This window comes from Pseudocercospora fijiensis (assembly GCF_000340215.1).
Source record: "Pseudocercospora fijiensis CIRAD86 unplaced genomic scaffold MYCFIscaffold_9, whole genome shotgun sequence".
Taxonomy (NCBI): Eukaryota; Fungi; Ascomycota; class Dothideomycetes; order Mycosphaerellales; family Mycosphaerellaceae; genus Pseudocercospora; species Pseudocercospora fijiensis.
In genome coordinates, this window is record NW_006921540.1 from 2,583,422 (window position 1) to 2,604,237 (window position 20,816).

General features: G+C 40.8%; 2 protein-coding genes across 2 annotated transcripts; one reads left to right on the plus strand and one right to left on the minus strand.

The window, feature by feature from the left end:
* Positions 1–12,926: 12,926 nt before the first annotated feature.
* MYCFIDRAFT_209031 (uncharacterized protein) lies at positions 12,927–20,505 on the plus strand (the record flags this gene model as incomplete). The annotated part of the gene is made up of 6 exons (XM_007932787.1): positions 12,927–12,943; positions 19,096–19,271; positions 19,320–19,454; positions 19,503–19,554; positions 19,589–19,715; positions 19,748–20,505. 6 exons carry the CDS (start codon positions 12,927–12,929, stop codon positions 19,859–19,861), a joined length of 621 nt encoding a protein of 206 aa, XP_007930978.1. The 3' UTR covers positions 19,862–20,505.
* Positions 19,751–20,505, minus strand: MYCFIDRAFT_212444 (uncharacterized protein). Its single transcript, XM_007932788.1, has one exon. It carries the CDS (start codon positions 20,206–20,208, stop codon positions 19,912–19,914), a length of 297 nt encoding a protein of 98 aa, XP_007930979.1. The 5' UTR covers positions 20,209–20,505; the 3' UTR covers positions 19,751–19,911.
* Positions 20,506–20,816: the final 311 nt, after the last annotated feature.

Here is a 20,816-nt window from a genome sequence, read left to right on the forward strand (position 1 = left end):
GACCCTTTATTGCTTATTAAATATAAAGGCTGTTACATTCCTATTCGGTTTAGTAGCAACACGAAGCACGCTACGATAGTTAGTATAGCTTAGACTAAGGTTGTTAATAAGCGTAGTATAAGCAGCATAAAGCTGTCTAATACACTATATGTTCCAGGTCTAGTAGCTAACCTTCTGTCTACTAAGAAGCTTGCCGATAAGGGCTGTTTCTATCGGAATAATAAGCGAGTACTGTTTACTGTTGTTAACGGCTCGGAAGTTACTGTTGCTTAGATATACCGCAAGAATAGTCTCCCCTATCTGTATATACTAACCTCTAGTCCGGATAGCTAGGTTGTTGCGCTTCTGTCGAAGAAGGGGGTGCTAATAGGTACGATAGAAGAGTAGCATCTGCGATATAGCTATATCTATTATCGCAAGCTATTACGAATAGAAGCTAAGGGTTAGATTGTTATTACTAGCACTAGCAACAAGAACGACTTCCGCAACTGCATTGCCTGTCGAATAGCTATATTACACAAGGAATACAATCGGCTGCTACGCGTACGACTATCTACAATCTATTACATTGTTTGTATAGATGTAGTTACTATTACTAATCCTAGTCTATTGCAGGAGCGCTATTTCACACTGTTTACATGCGCCAAGTTAGGTTATCGATACGAATATACTAGCTTACTAAAGTTAGGGGCTGTAGTAGCAATTAAGGATTACCGTATATACGTCCGTATATAAACTAGCTATTCGATCCCGATCTACTGCCTCGATAAAGGGGGTGAATACGGCGGAAATTAGCTATTAAGCTAGGCTCGTAATTAGGGCATTGTACTACAGGTTACAGCACCTTATTCTTCTACTTAGAATAGCCTAGCTAAGGTTAGCAACTATATCGTGTATACGACCGCTCGGAAGATAATGCTCTATGCGAATTTGCTAAAGGCCCTGTAGCTATATGCAGTTACTACTACTATACAGGTCCTCAATATCACTCCTAGAAACTTGGAAGGTCTTAGCCCCTATGCTATTATAGCTAGGGAGCTCAATTGGTCTCGGAAGCAGCTACGCCTTTAATACCTCCGAGCCTATAGCTATACTACTATTGTCTACGACTATAGTATAGCTCGTAGCAAGAAGTTTAACGCTCGTAGGAGGCTTAGCAAACTAGTTGGTTATGCGAAGGACTTAGTAGACTCTAGCAAATACATAATCTACTTATCTAACGAATATAAGGTAGTTGCCTCGAAGGATGTCTAGTTTATTAAGTTAGGGGACGACAAGTTGTCGCTTCTAGAGGGTATAAATCTATACGCCAATCCTAACGACCTAGCTAAGAACGAGTTTGTTATACTCGAGTCTATTATACCGGCTCTGTTTAATTCTACAAGCAACGAGGCACCGTCGCTATAGGAAGCAGCTAGTATAGTCTAGCAGCTTCTAGCCTAGTAGGAAGAGCCTCTAGACGAGCCTGCTTAGGATATAGAGGTAACTAACGAGGTCGCTAGTCCGTTACTACTCGACGATAACCTACTAGCTGTTTAACCGCCTTTAAGTAATAAAGATAGCTTTCAGTTAGCCGAGGAAGAACTAGCGTACGATCCTTACGCTAAGAAGGGCGAGCCTAGCTAGTTGCCGGAGTTTAAGCGACTAAATGCTATAGGCGCTCGTTTAATACGTACTACTCGAAGCAACAAGTTAGTACGAGAGCTATTGCGTAGATACCTAGCCGATACTAGTATTAATCGATTAACTCGCCGTAGCCTAGCTAACATGCTAATAGCCTATATAAAGGGCTTTATAGCCTCCTACTACATTGCTAAGCAGTCCGATAAGCCTAAAGAAACCATCCCTATTCCGAAGAGTTATAAGGAAGCAACTCGGTCGCTATATTAGCTATAGTAGAAGGAAGCTTACGAGGCTGAATACAAGTTACTAATTAACAACTATATATAGGTTCATATATCTCGGTTAGAGGTGCTAGAAGGCAGGAAGGTTATTCGTAGTCGTTAGGTCTTTACTATTAAGCGAGACGCTAATAGAAATGTAAGCCGGTTTAAGGCTCGTTAGGTTGTCCGTAGCTTTACGCAGGTTGAAGGCTAGGATTACGACGAGACCTATACGGCTATCGCTAAGCCGTCTACACTGCGAGCGCTGTTTATACTAATCGCTCATTACGACCTAGAGGCTAAGTAGTACGATATTCTAACGGCCTTCCTTAACGCACTTATCGGGGATAAGCATAAGATCTACGTCGAGCAACTATATAGCTTTAAAGACCGTAGCGGCAAGGGCATGGTTTACCTGTTACTAAAGGCACTATATAGTCTGAAGCAGTTACTAATGCTATAGTATAAAGAGCTTCGGAAGTACTTGAAGAGCCTAGACTTCATTCTAATAATGTCCGACGTCTGTGTCTTTAAACACGTTGTTAGTAGCTCGATTATCGTCATCTACATCGATAATATAATCATTATCGCCTACAGCCTATTAGTACTAGAAGCCGTTACTTAGTTGCTAAAGGACCGTTTTAATATACGAGAACTAGGCGACCTGCACTACTATCTCGGCATACGGGTTATTCGTGACCGCAATTAGCGCACTATTTACGTCGTTTAAGATGCCTATTTAAATAGGCTTAGTAAGAAGTATAGAATGCAGGGCCGTATAGTACTAGCTACGCTAATAGCGCCTCGATACGTTAAGACATCGATTTAGCGTGTACCTAAGGGCTACACTGCTAGCGCTGCCTTTAAGACTTAGTATTAGGAAGGTGTAGGTAAGGCACTGTAGCTAGCAATAATCACTCGACCTAATACTTGCTACACTATAGGCCTATTATTACGATACATTTCCAATCCGACTAAGGAACACTATGCCGCGCTTCTTTAGCTCATTAAGTACCTAGTTAGCACTCTAAGCCGTAGTCTGTGTTTCCGAGGTACACAGAACAATAAGCTCAACTTTGCTAGATACTATAACGCTTCCTAGGCTAATAATCCGGTCACTCGTCGCTCTATAGAAGGCTTCTATTTCACGCTCGCTAGTAGACCACTACTGTACAAGTTAGGCCGCCAAACCTTAGTCACTCTGTCGTCTACAGAGGCTAAGTATGTTCAGTTAATAACTAGCGCTAAGGAGGCCGTTGCTTTGGCTCGGTTGCTATAAGAGATTGGTTATAAGGGCACTACTAAGCCTGTTACGCTATACGAGGACAATCAGTCCGCTATCGCTATTACTAAGTCTACTGTTAATGGCCGTATAAAGCATATAGATGCTCGTGTCTACTACATTCGAGAGAAGATTGCTAATAGTACTATTGTCGTTTAATGGGTTAGCACATATAATTAGATAGCCGATGGCTTTACTAAGCCGCTTAACAAGATTAAGTACGGCCGCTTTGTTGAACAGTTGAACTTAGTAGATTGTAAGGCTGCTATTAAGAGCGCCGCTTAGCCTGCTGCTGAATACTAAATGGATAGAAGACATAGGTTTATTGTCTAGTTCAACTACTTGTGTTTGTTTAATTGCTCTGTTACAATAGCCTAAAAGTGGTCTAGTTGTTTCTATACCTAATACCCCTGTTTGCTTTGCTAACTGAATGGCTATTGTATTTGGTTTGCTTTATTCTATAGCGATATGCACGTGCTAAGGGGGTGACTTAGAGTGTGTGGTGTTAGGGTCTATTACGTGCCTGATGCCTAAGGCTACAACTGCCGCACTTTATCTTTAGACTTTCCGTAGATAGTCCTTCTTCTAAATTACATCAGTTACATCAAGTGTATCTATAAGAATAGAGGGCCTTCGACTAATTATAATACGAGCGCGTCTTCCCTACTATAATAGGTAGACGTACGAGGTATTATAGCACTGCCTCCGTTCTAAGTAATATTATATCGAGTTCTTTGCGTCTACTCTTAAAAAACCTAGCTATATCCGCTTCCGAGGGTTTGTTCTTATTATTACAAGGGCTATTATTGTTCGTAGTTTCGCTAGCCCTAATTAGTTAGGTTTAGTAGCCTTTAATTGTTAATCTTATCTTATCTTTTAAAAAACACAGCTCGTCTGGTTTCTATAAATAAAGGCTATTATAAGTGTAGTAGTAGAGGTTCGCTTCGCTTAAAGGGTCGGAAAGATCGAGGAGTAACCTATTATCCGCAAGATCGACCCCGGCTAGCTTAGCTCTATAGTTTTGCCCTTAGTTAGTTAGTCTATTAGTCTACTCAATCTTTTAAGCGGCTTAAAGTTTTAACTCGGCCTTAAAGTTTTGATTAAACCTTTAATATAGCTATTCTTTTAACTTAAGTAGTATAGCGCGCTTCCGGCCTTAGGCCGTAGTATAGGTAAAGTTACCTTCGCAAGTATAGCGACAATAGTAGGTAATATTAACAATAGCGGCGCTAGTCGTCTTAGCGCTAACTTTACCTTCTTCTAATTTCCTTCTTTAACTAATAACAACTCGGCAATACTATTACTAATATAGCTGTATCCTTCCTTCCTTAACTAGTAACACACTCTATAATACTATTACTAATATAGCCGCGCCGGCCGTATCGCCCTTTAGTATAAGCGTAACGCCGTCGTTATTACTATTATTACTAACTACGCGCGCGCGCGCCGCCTTTACCGATCGCCTAGGCCTCGAGGCCTCGTTAGAAGGAAGGAACAAGAGGGGGACCTATAGGGCGCGTTAGTAAAGAGGTAGAATCCTTAAAAGAGCAGACGATTAGTTAACGCATTATAGCGCGTTTATTAATACTCGGTACGCGTTTACTATAGTAGTATAGTCTTATTATCCTAGTTTACCGGCCTCTAATTAGTTAGCTAATAGTACCCCGGGGGTAGCATTATTCCTAGGCGACATTATAGGCCCTTAGCCTTCTTCTTATTCTTTATACTAGTCTAATACTTATCTAATAACTTAGCTATATCCTTAAAGGAATCTTTAGCCTCCTACGAGTCCTATTTAGGTAAATAGCCTTACTACCTTAACAGGTATTCCTTCTTGCCCTACCTAGTTCGGTGCTTTAGGATGCGTTCTATAGACTATAGCTCTTTACTATCGGCTAAGACTTCTTCTAACTTAGTAGGCGCTTTATCGCCTTCGCGCTAGTAGTATAGTTTAAGGAGGAATACATAGAAGGTGTTATAGATAGTATAATAGGGTAGAAGCTATAACTAGTAGGCCTATATACCCTTAGCCTCTCGAATGCGGAATAGGCTAATGTATCTTAGTACGAGCTTAGGCCTTGTTTTGCTATTAGGTAATAGGTGTTTGCGGATACAGAGGTTCTTAGTGCTAAGTATAACTATATCGCCTTACTTAAAGGTTATTAGCGTATAATGCTTGTTATAATAGGTCTTTTAATACTCTTAAGCCTTTGTTAGCTTCTTAGCTATCTTAGCATAGATTTCTCGCATCTTCTAGACACGTTCTATTGCTACTAGTATCTTAGGTTAACCCGCTTCCCTTTCCTTACGCTCGGCCTCGAGCGATAGGGGATCTTATAGTATAGCAGTATTCTAGCCTATTATAGCTATATATAGCGATACCTTAGTTAATAAGTAGATACTATTATTATATACGAATTTAGCTAGTTATAGGAGATTAACCTAGTCGTTAGGGTTCTCGTTAATATAACTACGTAGGTACTACTATAGGGTAGCATTTTGCCTCTCGGTTTAGCTATCTGTTTGTAGATAGAATACTACAGATAGGCGATGCTTAAGTCTTAGTTATAGGCATATTTCACTCTAATAATAAGATATAAATGTCGAGCCTCTATCGGAGACTATCCCTTTAGGGGTTCCCTAATAGCTATAGAAGATGTTGTTCTATAGGGCTTTAGCTATATTAATAGTAGTCCAATCCTTCCGAGTAGGGATATAACGAGCCCCCTTAGTAAATCGATCTACTATAACAAGGATAGTATTAAAGATATCCTTGCTGCCCCTACGCTTAGTAGGCGGAAGGCCTATAATAAAGTCTATTATTAGTTTAGCAAATAGTTTCTTTAGGACAGGGAGTAAAGACAGCTCGCCGAATAGTAAGTGCTTTAGTACTTTAACTCGCTAGCAAACTATATAGGTCTGTATATATTCCTTTATATACCGCTTACTATTTAGCTAGTAGTATATGCGCGATAGCAGCTCGTACGACCTCTCTATACTATAGTAACTAGCGAGCTTACTATTATAGTGCCTCTTTAAAAGTTCTTGCCTAATCGATTGTTTAGCGGGGACGTAGTATCTACCCTTGAACTTTAAGTAACCCTTGTCGTCGATCGACTAGTTATTACTCTTACTAGATCGAGTCTTTCGCCTACTTATAAGCTTATCGATACGTTTAGTAGCAAAGGCGTCCCTCTACTAAGTACGTAACAGCTTATCTATAAACGATTAACTATCCCTATTTACAAGGTTATTTAATAGCACTCTCGCTATTAAACGAGGTACGTATTATATGTATCTAATAGCACTAGCAGCCGGATTAACTATAGTAGTGCTATCGCTATTACTATATATAGCGATGTCGACTAGGGAGTTATTATAACTTCTCCTATCTATATTATTAGCCCTTGCCTTAACACGCACTATTAATATAGCAAGAGTATTAATATACTTCGAGCCGTCGCGGAGTCCGGTAAGCCGCTTATCCTATACTTGCCTTACTACGAGGTCTATAGCAATCTTATACTATAGGGTTAGAAACAATAAATTAATAGATTAGGTTTCGCTATCGTAATTAGGTCGCCTCGATAGGCTATTAGTAGGGTTACTTACGCCTAGCCGATATAATATATTAAAATCGAATCCGGCGAGGTAGACGGCCTATCTAGCCTATCGACCTATAACTCTAGTAACCTTAGTAATGCTACGAAGGTTGTTATAGTCCGTATAGACCTAAATAGGGTGCTAAGCACTATCGAGATAATAGCGCTAGTGTTTAAAGGCTTCTACGATTGCTAAGAGCTCTTACTCGTAGGTCTCGTACTAACGTTCTATATCGATTATTTTCCGCGAAAAGAAGGCGATTAGGTGCTAGTAATTATTATTAGCCTGTTGTAACATAATAGCTAATATAGCGAACTGTAAAGCGTTAGTCTTAATACGGATCTGCTTACTTAGTACGAAATAGTATAATAAGGGGACTTTAGTAAAGCGCTACTTTAAACCGTTAAAAGCGGCTTGCGCTCTATTAGTCTATTTAAACTCTCTAGTCGGGTTGGCCTTGGTTTTAGTAAGCTTAGTTAACAGCATTATCTGCCTCGAATAGCCCTTAATAAACCGGCGGTAGAAGTTAGTAAAACCGAGGAATAATTAAAGCTCTTTAATAGACGTAGGAATAGGCTATTTAGTAATTGTTTTGATCCGGTTAGAATTAGCCTTAATACCCTTAGTTAATACGAGGAAGCTAAGGAAGGCTACCTCCTTAGTAGCAAAGGTGCATTTAGAAGGCTTACAATATAGGCTATAGGCTCGCAGGCGGTCGAGGACCTTGCGTACTACAGCCTAGTGCTCTGTAATGTTAGGTAAATAGGTATAGACTAGGATATTATCTAGGTAAACTATATAGAGGTAGTCTAATAGGCCTAATAGGGCCCGATTGATATAGGACTAGAATGTTTTAGGGGCGTTAGCTAGCTTAAATAGCATAACTAAGTACTCGAAATAGCTATAACGAGTGCAGAAGGCTATCTTCTATTTATCGCCCTTGCGAATACAGATACGGTAATAGGCGTCCTTAATGTCTAATATAGTATAGTAGTAGGTACTAGAAAGGCGATCGAGAGTCTTATTAATAAGCGGAAGTAGATAGCGGTCTTTAATAGTAATAGTATTAAGTCTACGGTAATTAATATATAGGCGTAGGCTGTTAGGACTAAAGAGGTTACACGTAATTAGCATATAACTAGGCTCGAGTGAAGCTAGGGTCTTAATGCCTTAGGCAGGGCTTAGCGCTTAGCGTTAGGCTAACTAGCCTGCCTTCCTCCCTCTCCTCTTAGATCTCTATCGAATACTACCTATACCTACTACTACCCTATCTACCTACTAACATACCCTTCTTATATAGTATTCGATCTACCCTTTAAGGGTAGTAGCTAGATAGTCCTTATTTTAAGCTTTTAGCGGTATAGCTACGAACAAGACTAATCTAACTATATTGCGCCCGAAGAACGGGACCTATACGTACTATTCTACTAAAACAACCGTACCAATTATTAAGCAAGGCCTTCTATACGGCCTATTATACTAAGTTAAGCATACTAAGCCGATATCTACTAATTCCGCTATATCCGCATCTTAGGGGCTAATAATACATTATTAGTGTCGCCCCTTACAATAGCCGGTTTATTACGAAACAACAACCGTGCTGCCGCTAGCAGCGCTAGCAATAACAACACTAGTAGCATAGCACCTACTAAAGTGCCTACTAAAGTGCCTCCTACTAAAGAGCCTACCGGAGAGCCTATTAAAGAAGAACCTATAATTCTAGGTAATAATCTAGAATTGCCTATTAACGATATTCTTAATAATATTGTTAATCGACGATATAGCTAGCTAGCCTTTAGGCCCCAACTAGTAGGGAGACTCTAAGAAGCTACCTAAAACAGGCTTACTACCCTACGTTAAGAACAATAGCTAAAGGATAACCTCCTCGAAATTCGCCGCCTTTAGGAGGCCCTAATAACTAATACTAAGCCGACAGTAGGGCCTTCCTTACTACTAGTCCTAGTCTAGAAGAAGGATGCTAAACTTAAGGACTGCACTGTGTTTAATAGCTCTAGTCGAAAGTAATATAACGACTACATTCGTAACTGTAAGCTTAACTAACGAAACGCACTAAGGGCTCTACTAAATGACTATTTACTAGTCGTCTATGCTATATAGTACATTAACGGCGACCTAAAACGCACCTAGGATAACTATTTTAACTCCCTTAATAACTAAACTGCTGTTTAGTAGCAGACCTACAAAACCATTATACTAGACACCCTTAGAAACCCTATACTAAGGCAACAACACGCTTAGGACTAGTACCTTCGAGCTAAGCAAAAGACTAGTTAATTAGCCCGTTCATTTAAGGCCTATTTAAAGACCCTCGAGGACGATTTGCTAGCTAAGACCGACTCTATCTAGATTTCCGAAATACGCCCTAAATTGCGATAGGAACTAGTCCTCGAATTGGACCGCCGTCGTATGTTCGAATAGGCTAACCTAACACGTATTCAATTTATAGTTAAGGTAGAAACAGCTAAACGAGCTGTCTAGCTCTAGCAACGACTAGAATTAAGGATCCGACCTACTAGCAACCGTAGCAACCGTAGCCGCGGAGGAAACCAAGGTTCCTACTATAACAACAATGCTAACAATAGGAACAGTAATAATAACCGTAGAAGAGGCCGTAGCCGCCGGCTATATAGAGGAGGCCGCGATAGGGGCCGTAAAAGGGGCTCGTATCCCTATAATGCTAACCGCTCGGCTAACAATAGCAGCAACAGCTACGGCAGTCTACTAACCGGATTGAAGTGCTTTAACTACGATAGCACTAGCTATCTACTAGGCCAATGCGACAAACCTAAGGACTAGGCCCGAATCGACCGTGCTACCGCTAAGCACCGTAAGCACCTTTTAGCCGCTAATGCTACCCCTATAGGCTAACCTTCTTATTAGTCGAAAAAAGAATAAGCGCCGCACTAACTGTTAGCCTTATACGGCGTAAGACTATCGACATTGTGCTAGCTATAATACGTTCCTGCCTTATATAGGATACGAAGGGCACTACCTATTAAACTAAGGTTATACTAGATCTAGGAAATTTAGTTAGTGCCCTTATTAGCTATCGCTTAGCTAAGCAATTAGACCTTCGACAACTGCCTAGGACTAACCTACTAACCCTTGCTTAGTTTAATAACGCTCGGCACTTAACCTATAGGGCCTACTATGTTCCTATAGTCCTAAAGGACGACCTCGGAAATAAACGCCTACTAGACTTTACTGCCTACGTAGTAGATATAGACAACCTATATAGGGGAGCTACTATTATTATTAGCAACCCTGTTCTTAAGTACTATACTATAGTTATAGACTTAGGCAGTTAATAATAGCGATTTAGAATCGCTAGGAAAGAGGACATTAAACACATCGACATTAGCGAGTGTCCTAATAATATTAGGGTCCTATTTATTAGTAACCTAACACTAGCCTCCGCCTTAGCTAATCTAACTGCCGACCTGCTCGGTAGTAATAACGATAAACCTGTGCCCCCTAATAGCATAGACCCTAAACAGCTTAAGCGTATACCGGAGCCTATTCGAGAGACCTATATTAATATATTTAAACACTACCTAGCATCGACGTTGCCTATGTTTAAGGAGACGGATTATAAGATTAACATTATAGAGGGTAAGGAGGTTCCTTTTAGCCCCCTCTACAACCTTAGTAAACGAGAGCTTGCTATATTACGTAAGTATCTAGAGGAAAACCTAGCTAATAGCCGGATACGATATAGTAACAGCCCTACTAGTGCACCTATCCTATTCGTGCTAAAGAAGGATAGTAGCTTACGCCTATGTGTTAATTATCGTAGGCTTAACGCTGTTACTATTAAAGACCGCTATCTACTCCCGCTTATTAATAAGACCCTCGACCGCCTTTCTAGTACCTACTACTATACTATATTAGACATTAAGGATGCGTACTATCGTATCCGCATTCGTAAGGGCGATGAATAGAAGATAGCCTTTCGCACTCGCTATAGCTATTTTAAGTACTTAGTTATGCTATTTAGTCTAGCTAATGCCCCTGCAACATTCTAGTCCTATATTAATCGGGCCCTTTCGGGCCTATTAGACTACCTCTATGTAGTTTACCTAGATAACATCCTAGTTTATACACACTCCCCCGACATTGCGGAGTACTAGGCTATAGTCCGCAAGGTACTCGATCGCCTACGAGCCTATAGCTTGTATTACAAGCCTTCTAAATGCATCTTTGCTGCTAAAGAGGTGTTATTCCTCGGCTTCCTTGTATCAACTAAGGGTGTTAAGGCTAATCCTAATCGAATTAAAACCATTACTAAATAGCTAACACCTACTAGTATTAAAGAGCTTCAATTATTCCTAGGTTTTGCTAACTTCTACCGTCGATTTATCGAAGGTTACTCGCGGCACGTAATGCTACTAACTAAGCTTACTAAAACTAAGGCTAACCCGACTAGAGAGTTTAGATAGACTAACAGAGCATAAGCCGCTTTTAACGGTCTAAAGCGACGCTTTACTAAAGTCCCCTTATTATACTATTTCGTGCTAAATAAGTAGATCCGAATTGAGACTAACGCTTTACAGTTCGCTGTATCGGCTATTATGTCCTAGCAATCAGATAATAACTATTATTAGTACCCGATTGCCTTCTTCTCGAGGAAGATAATTAACGCTAAGCGCCGCTACGAGACCTACGAGCAAGAGCTCCTAGCTATTATCGAGGCCTTTAAGTACTAGCGCTACTATCTCGATAGTGCTTAGTATACTATTTAGGTCTATACAGACTATAACAACCTCTGTAGCATTACTAAGGTTACTAGGGTTATAGGTCGATAGGCTAGATAGGCCGTCTACCTCGCTAGGTTTGATTTTAATATATTATATCGGCTAGGCGTAAGCAACCCTGCTAATAGCCTATCGAGGCGACCTAATTACGATAGCGAAACCTAATATATTAATTCTTTGTTTCTAACCCTGCAGTATAAGATTGCTATAGCCCGTATTGTTAATAAGCAAGCGTAGGATAAGCGGCTTACCGGACTCCGCGACGGCTTAAAGCATATTAATGCTCTTGCTATATTAATAGTACGTATTAAGGCAAGGGCTAAGGACACAGATAGGAGAAGTTATAATAACTCCCTAGTCGATATCGCAATATACAGTAATAGCGATTAAAGCACTAATATAGTTAATCCGGCTGCTAGTGCTATTAGATATATATAATGCGTACCTCGTTTAATAGCGAGGGTGCTATTAAATAACCTTGCAAATAGGGATAGTCAATCGTTTATAGATAAGCTATTACGGGCTTAGTAGAGGGACGCCTTTGCTACTAAATGTATAGACAAGCTTATAAGTAGACGAAAGACTCGATCTAGTAAGAGTAGCAATTAGTCGATCGATAACAAAGGTTATTTAAAGTTTAAGGGCAGATACTATGTCCCCGCTAAACATTCGATCTAACAAGAACTTCTTAAGCGATACTATAATAGTAAGCTTGCCGGTTACTATAGTATAGAGAGGTCGCACGAGCTACTATCGCGCATATACTACTAGCTAAATAGTAAGCGGGATATAAAGGAATACGTTAACACGTGTGCCGTATGCTAACGTATTAAGGCACTAAAGCATTAGCCTTTTAGCGAGTTATCCTCTTTACTAATCCCTTACAAGCTATTTGTAGAGCTTATAATAGACTTTATTATAGCCCTTCCGCCTACTAAGCGTAGGGGCAGCAAGGACGTATATAATGCTATCCTTATTGTAGTAGATCGATTTACTAAAGGCGCTCGATATATCCCGGCGCGTAAGGATTAGACTACTATTAATATAGTAGAGGCGCTATAGACTAACATCTTCTATACCTATTAGGGAACCCCTAAGAGGATAGTCTCCGATAGAGGCTCGATATTCACATCGCACTATTAGAGCGAAATATACCTATAGCTAAGACTAAAGCATCGGCTATTAATAGCCTTCTATCTATAGACTAACGGTTAAACAGAGAGGCAAAATGCTACCCTATAGCAATACCTGCGCAGCTACATTAACGAGAATCCTAACGACTAGGTTAACCTCCTACAACTAGCTGAATTCGTATATAACAATAGTGTCTACTTATTAACTAAGGTGTTACTATATATAGCTATAATAGGCTAGAACGCTGCGATGCTACAAGACCCCCTGTCGCTTAAGGCCGAGCGTAAGGAAAGGGAAGCGCGTTAAGTACTAACACCTAAGACACTAGCAGCTATTAAGAGGGTTCAAAAGATGCGAGAAATTTACGCTAAGATAGCTAACAAACTAGCAAAGGCCTAGGCCTATTAGAAGGCCTACTATAATAAACACTACCTTCTAATAACCTTTAAGCAAGGCGACCTAGTTATGCTAAGCACTAAGAACCTCCGTATCCGCAAACACCTATTACCTAATAGCAAAACAAGGCCTAAGCTCGCACTAAGATACATTGGCCTATTCCGCATTCGAGAAGCTAAGGGCATACAGGCTTACTAGTTGTAGCTTCTACCTTATTACACTATCTACGACACCTTCTATATATCCCTCCTTAAGCCGTACTACCTACGCGAAGGGGATGAAGCACCTGCTAAATCCGAGGACATACTAGCCGATAGCGAAGAGCTGTAGTCTATAGAACGTATCCTATAGTACCGGACTAGGAAAGGCAAGAAGGAGTACCTATTAAGATAGTAAGGCTATTTACCTAAATAGGACTCGTAGGAAGCTAAAGCTTCTTTTAAAGACATAACTAAGTTATTAGATAAGTATTAGACTAGTATAAAGAACACGAAGAAGGCTAAGAGCTTATAATGCCTATAATGTTACTACTAAGCCTAGGATTAATGCTACCCCCGGGGTGCTATTAGCTAACTAATTAGAGGCAAGCAATTGTTAGCAATAAAAGACAATAAGACTATACTACTATAGAATCTACCTCTTTACTAGCGCACCCTACAAGACCCTTCTCTTAGCGCCCCCTCTTATTCCTTTATTCTATAGAGGCCCTAAGGCCTAGTCGGTCGACGGCGCGCGCGCGTATAAATAGTAGCGATAATAATAATAACGGCGTTGCGCCTATACTAAAGGATAGCACGGCCGGCGCGGCTATATTAGTAACAGTATTGCGGAGTGTGTTGCTGTTTAAGAAAGGAAGGATATAGCTATATTAGTAACGGTATTACCGAGTTGTTATTAGTTAAAGAAGGAAATTAGAAGAAGGTAAAGTTAGCGCTAAGACGACTAGCGCCGCTATTATTAAATATTACTTGCTATTATCGCTATACCTATAGACACAACCTTACCTACACTACGAGCCTAAGGCACCTTTAATCAAAACTTTAATCAAAACTTTAAGTCGCTTAAAGATTAAGCGACTAATAGACTAGCTAACTAAGGGTAAAACTATAAAGCTAAGCTAGCTAGGGTCGATCTTGCGGATAATAGGTTACTCCTTAATCTATCTAACCCTTTAAGCGAGGCGAACCTCTACTACTATACTTATAATAGCCTTTACCTATAGAAACTAGACGAGCTGTGTTTTTTCGGAAAAGATAAGATAAGATTAACAATTGAAGGCCGCTAAACCTAGCTAATTAGGGCTAGCGAAACTACGAACAATAAGAACAATAACCCTCGGAAACGGACAAACCCTCGGAAGCGGACATTGCTAGGTCTTTTAAGAGTAGACGCAAAGAACTCGGTACGACATTACTTAGAACGGAGGCAGGGCTACAATACCTCGTACGTCTACCTATTATAGTAGGGAAGACGCGCTCGTATTATAATTAGTCGATAGTCCTCAATTCTTATAGTTATATATTACTTTATTGTATGTAAGGATAGCGTAGTTAGAGTTAGACATTGTATTGTATTAGAGGTAAGGTTTAATATGGTTGCATAATCGGTAATTGTGTGTTTGGTTTAGCGCGGACTAAGAAGCTTACTAGACCTGCTAAGTTAGCCGCGATAGAGGTTAAGAATAGAATATAGACCGGCTACGAGGGCGCGGCCTTTAGAAGGGAAGCGTATGTTAGGACTAAAGAGGTTATACGTAATTAGCATATAACTAGGCTCGAGTAAAGCTAGGGTCTTAATGCCTTAGGCAGGGCTTAGCGCTTAGCGTTAGGCTAACTAGCCTGCCTTCCTCCCTCTCCTCTTAGATCTCTATCGAATACTACCTGTACCTACTACTACCCTATCTACCTGCTAACATACCCTTCTTATATAGGCTACTATCCTTCTTTAGTACGAATAGGATAGAGGCGCTAGTAGGGCTATTACTATACCGTATCCGGCTATTAGCTAGGTTTTCCTCTAGATACTTACGCAATATAGTAAGCTCTCGTTTACTAAGGTTATAGAGGGGCCTAAAAGGAACCTCTTTGCCCTCTATAATATTAATCTTATAATCCGTCTCTTTAAATATAGGCAATGTCGATGCTAGGTAGTATTTAAATACCTCGATATAGGTCTCCCTAATAGTCTAGGGTATACGAGCGAGCTAATTAGGGCCTGTGCTATTAGGAGGCATAGGTTTATCGTTATTACTACTAAGTAGGTTAGTAGTAGGATTAGCTAAGGCGGAGGCTAGTATTAGGTTGCTAATAAATAGGACCCTAATATCGTTAGGGCACTCGCTAACGTCGATATACTTAATGTCCTCTTTTCTAGCGATTCTAAATCGCTATTATTAACTACCTAAGTCTATAGTAATAGTATAGTACTTAAGAACAGAGTTGCTAATAATAATAGTAGCTCCCCTATATAGGTTGTCTATATCTACTACGTAGGTAGTAAAGTCTAGTAAGCGCTTATTACCGAGGTCGTCTCTTAGAACTATATAAATATAGTAGGCTCTATAGGTTAAGTGCCGAGCGTTATTAAACTAAGCAAGGGTTAGTAGGTTAGTCCTAGGCAGTTGTCGAAGATCTAATTGCTTAGCTAGGCGATAGCTAATAAGGGCGCTAACTAAATTTCCTAGGTCTAGAGTAACCTTAGTTTTATAATTGTTGCTATATATATCCCCTACGAGACAGGTACGTATAATAGCTAGTACAATGTCGATAGTCTTACGCTATATAAGGCTAACAGTTAGTACGGCGCTTACTCTTTTTTCGACTAATTAGAAGGTTAGCCTATAGGGGTAGCGTTAGCGGCTAAAAGGTGCTTTCGGTATTTAGCGGTAGTACGGTCGATTCGGGCCTAGTCCTTAGGTTTGTCGCATTAGCCTAGTAAATAGCTAGTGCTATTACAATTGAAGCACTTTAATCCGGTTAGTAGATTGCCGTAGCTATTATTATTGTTAGTAGAGCGGTTAGCGTTATAGGGATACGAGCCCCTTCTACGGCCCCTATCGTAGCCTCCTCTATATAGCCGACGGCTACGGCCTCTCCTACGGTTATTATTACTATTCCTATTATTAGCGCTATTGTTTTAGTAGGAACCTTAGTTTCCTCCGCGGGCACTACGGTTGCCGCGGTTAGTACTAGCTAGTCGGATCCTCGATTCTAGTCGTTACTAGAGCTAAACAGCTCGTTCGGCTGTTTCTACTTCGACTATAAATTAAATACGTATTAGATTAGCCTGTTCGAATACACGGCGGCGGTCTAGTTTAAGGACTAATTCCTATCTCAATTTAGGGCGTATCTTAGATATCTAGATAGAGTCGGTTTTAGGTAGCAAATCGTCCTTAAGGGTCTTTAGATAGGCCTCGAAGGATCGAGAGGTTTAGTCGGCCTTTTGTTTAGCACGTAGGTATTAGTCTTAGGCGTGTTATTGCCTTAGTATAGGGTTTCTAAGGGTGTCTAGCATAATAGTCTTATAGGTTTTCTACTAAATAGCGGTCTAATCGTTAAGGGAGTTAAAATGGTTATCCTATATACGCTTTAGGTCGCTATTAATATACTATATAGCGTAGACAACTAGTAAATAGTCGTCTAGAAGAGCCCTCGGTGCATTTCGTTAGTTAAGCTTATAATCGCGTATATAATTATTATATTGCTTGCGACTAGAGCCGTTAAATACAGTATAGTCCTTAAGCTTAGCATCCTTCTTTTAGATAGGGACGGGTAGTAAGGAAGGCCCTACTATCGGCTTAGTATTAGTTGTTAGGGCTTCCTATAAGCGGCGAATCTCGAGGAGATTATCCTTTAGCTATTATTCCTAACGCAAGGCAGTAAGCCTGTTCTAAGTAGCTTCTTAAAGTCTCGCTACTAGCTAGGGACTAAAGGCTAGTTAGCTATATCGACGGTTAATAATGTTGTTAAGAATATCGTCGATAGGCAATTCTAGGTCGTTATCTAGAATTATAAGTTCTTTAGCAGGCTCTCCGGTAGGCTCTTTAGTAGGAGGCACTTTAGCAGGCACTTTAGTAGGCACTTTAGTAGGCACTATACTACTAGCGTTGTCGTTGCTAGCGCTGCTAGCGGCTCCGCAGTTATTGTTTCGTAATAAACCGGCTATTATAAGAGGCGACACTAATAATGTATTATTAGCCCCTAAGATACGGATATAGCGGAATTAGTAGATATCGGCTTAGTACGATTAACTTAGTGTAATAGGCCGTATAGAAGGCCTTACTTAATAATTGGTACGGTTGTTTTAATAGAATAGTACGTATAGGTCCCGTTCTTCGGGCGTAATATAGTTAAATCGATAGTTTTCGTAGCTATACCGCTAAAAGCTTAAAATAAGGACTATCTAGCTACTACCTTTAAAGGGTAGATCGAATACTATATAAGAAGGGTATATTAGTAGGTAGATAGGGTAGTAGTAGATACGAGTAGTATTCGATAAGAAGCTAGGAGGAGAGGGAGGAAGGCAGGCTAGTTAGCCTAACGCTAAGCGCTAAGCCCTACCTAAGGCACTAAGACCCTAGCTTTACTCGGCCTAATTATATACTAATCACGTATAGCCCCTTTAGCCCTAATAGTAGGTTTAATACCTTATTAGTATTCTTATACCTTACCTTACTACGGATTAACGTACTAATCTTCCGCTAATCTTATATAGTAAGTAAGCTACTCGTAGAGGGTCTAGAAGCTATAGAAGGGCGTAAGGACTCGTTTGAACCGTTACGTAGCTTCGGTAGTAGTAGCTTAGATAGGATAACTTATAGATCGAATAGATTAATGCCTATCTTCGAGAACGTAGAGTCTATATTATAAGGTGTTAATACTAGTGTCTAGGCTTACTAGAATAGTATAAAGAAGGCTCTCTTAGTAATGCCTTATATAGCTTGTAACCTATAAAGATAGGCGTTTAAAGTAGTAGAATATTGCGAGGCAAGAGGTACGAATACAGATATATCTAGTAGCTATAACCGATAAGTTAAGTAAGGTAGATATACGCCTACTAATATCTTCCGCTTACTAAGAGCCTAGTTAATAAACTTTATAGTTAAATAAGAGCCGTATCTATTAACTATAAGAAGCCTCTAGTCGCGGCTATTACAAGCCTTCTTTTTAATATAGCGATCGTATACTTTAGTTAACTATTTAAAGCCGAGTTTATCTAAGGTCTACCTAGTTAGAGAGGTTATAAAGAAGGCTATATGCTTATCCGGGTCTATATCTTCTACCTAAGTGTCTTAAAGATTGCTAGGTTAAGCCTTATAGATTAATATAGGCAGAAGGGTAGTAAGGTCTATATAGATAGCTATAATATACGTTATCTACTCTCTATTGCTATTCTATAGGTACCCTATAAGTTGTCTACTCTTAATAGTATACTTTAAGAAGTATCTTAATACCTTGCTTAAGACCTTAATTATAAAGCCCTTCTTATCTATATTTATAATATTCTTTAGCTTAATTTAATACTTCTTAATAGCTGCTTATAGCTTCTCGAAGTACTAAGTATAGGAGATATAACTGTCTGCCTTCTTACGTACCTTGTCTAAGTTGCTAATATATTCTAAATCTAAGTGTTCTTTCTAGCGGTGTTTAAAGCGAGTAGGCTAGTTCTTTCTAGGCATTATACTATAGATCTCGTAGGCGAAATTACGTATTATTACTATAGTAGAAGGGAGGGCTATCTCGGTAAGATAATTAATGTAATTACATAGTGTTTGTTCTTGTTAGGGAGTAAGTAATTGCTGTTCTTCGTACTATTGCTTCTTAGTTCTAGCTTTGCTATTCTATAGCTTACTTAACTTCGTACGCTTAACGGAATACTTTCTTATAGTAGTAGAAATATTCGGCTTCTTCTGCTCTTTCAAATTAGCTATCGCACGTTTATATTGCTCGTCAGTGTCTATAGTTATAGTTGTTGTAAGATAGAGGGTCGAATTTCGAGAAAGCTAAATCGAGGTGTGCGGCAGGCGGGAGTGTGCGGCAGGTGGGGAAGACTTCTATGGCGGAGGTTGGGCAGGCGCCAAGGTTTGGAAAGGCTTGGTCAATCTGCCGCCATACCTCACCCTCCATCCTCCATATCCGGGACACTCCATTGCTACATCCATGTCTGCTCTGCTTCGGGCGCCGCAAGAGCTTTTAACATGTCGATTTTAATCATGCAAAGTCGCTCGACTCACGCCCGATTGATTAGACCCTAGCATAAGATCGACCGAAAACCACGATCGCGAATCCATCCAAGTTGCACTTTGCTGCGCTTCCAAAGCATCCTTCGACCCCGCCGTATCAAGACCAACCAGTCTAGCTGCAAGAAAGACCGGAAGCTGGAGTGCACCGTAGTTCCAGAGAGAAGAGTATGCCGCTTGAGATGTGAAAGCAATGGCCACGAGATCTCTGAAGTGGGAATGTAAGAATGCTACATTGAGCACGTGTAGACTCTCTATACAGTGCCGAACACCATAGCTTCGCAAATACCCAAGGACTTCGTGTTCTAGGATACGTGGAGTTGGGAAAACGGGAAAACGGGTCAAGATCACGCAAGAATCTGGCCTTCGGCTTGAGTATGATCAACGAACGAATGTGCATCAGAGTCGCAGCGGAAGATTTACACACCGATCGCAGTACTTAATTTCTCAAGATCAGTTTCAAGATGGAATGAAGGCCAACCGCGACTTCAAGACCACCAGAGAAATTGTCGCTTATACTACACTATCTCCGGCCGTCAACCCGAATTGATTATGCTCTCAAATCCAAGAAGGTCCTGCCTCCTTGGCCTCCTTCGACGTCTACGCGGGCACCAGGCCCGGCAGTCGCGCAAGTGTACACGGAGTGACTCGGCTCACCACGCCGTCGAGCTGCTGCGGAGTACGACAGTGGATCCAGCCACCGAGCTTAAAATTGGAATAGAAGATAGGTGACATACTTGGGCCGTATGGCGTTGTCATCCTGTCCACAAATTTCTTCAGAATGAGTGGAAAGGTGGTGAAGGGTCGACACTTGTGACAAGCCAAAATCAGATATCTGCGTGTGGGAGCGACTCGTGGGCAGTGGAGTACCCACCTGCAGGTCCCACTTTGGCCCATACTCCGTTCTGACCTCACATGACACCGATGCGGGCGATTGCTGGGGTTATCGTAGGGAGACCAGAGGCCCAAAGTTCTGAAACCAGACGGCAGGCTGTGTTGAAGAGTCTCAACCACAGACTTGTATAGGTCGAGACCACCGCGTGACAAGATGGTGATGCTCTCCAATGAGATTGGCAGAGAGTATCTAGCGATTTTGAAGTCGGCCCAAGCCTTCTCACCTTTGAGTACGGCTTCATCTATTACCAACCTTCTGAGTCTCTCAAATCCATCACACGGATGACGCAGGTGTGGTGTTTTGACTTTCAAGAAGTGACCGATTGAGAGAATGATCAAAGTTCTCAAGGTTTGTCGGTGGTGTTGGAGGCCCACATATAGATTTCGCAGATCAATTTCGAGTTCTCGGGGCTTGGGTTCCACTGCGCGGCCGAATGAGACCGAGAACAGTTTCAAAGGGCCTGATGCCTCGAGGAGGCCTGATAATTTTGCAGGATCCGTTTCGCAGTCGTACAAGTGCAGGCTAGTGCATGCTCGAAGATCAAGTGCGGACATGTTGGATCCGATACCGCCGCTTCTCAAGCCTCTCAAAGTTATATCTTTCGCACATG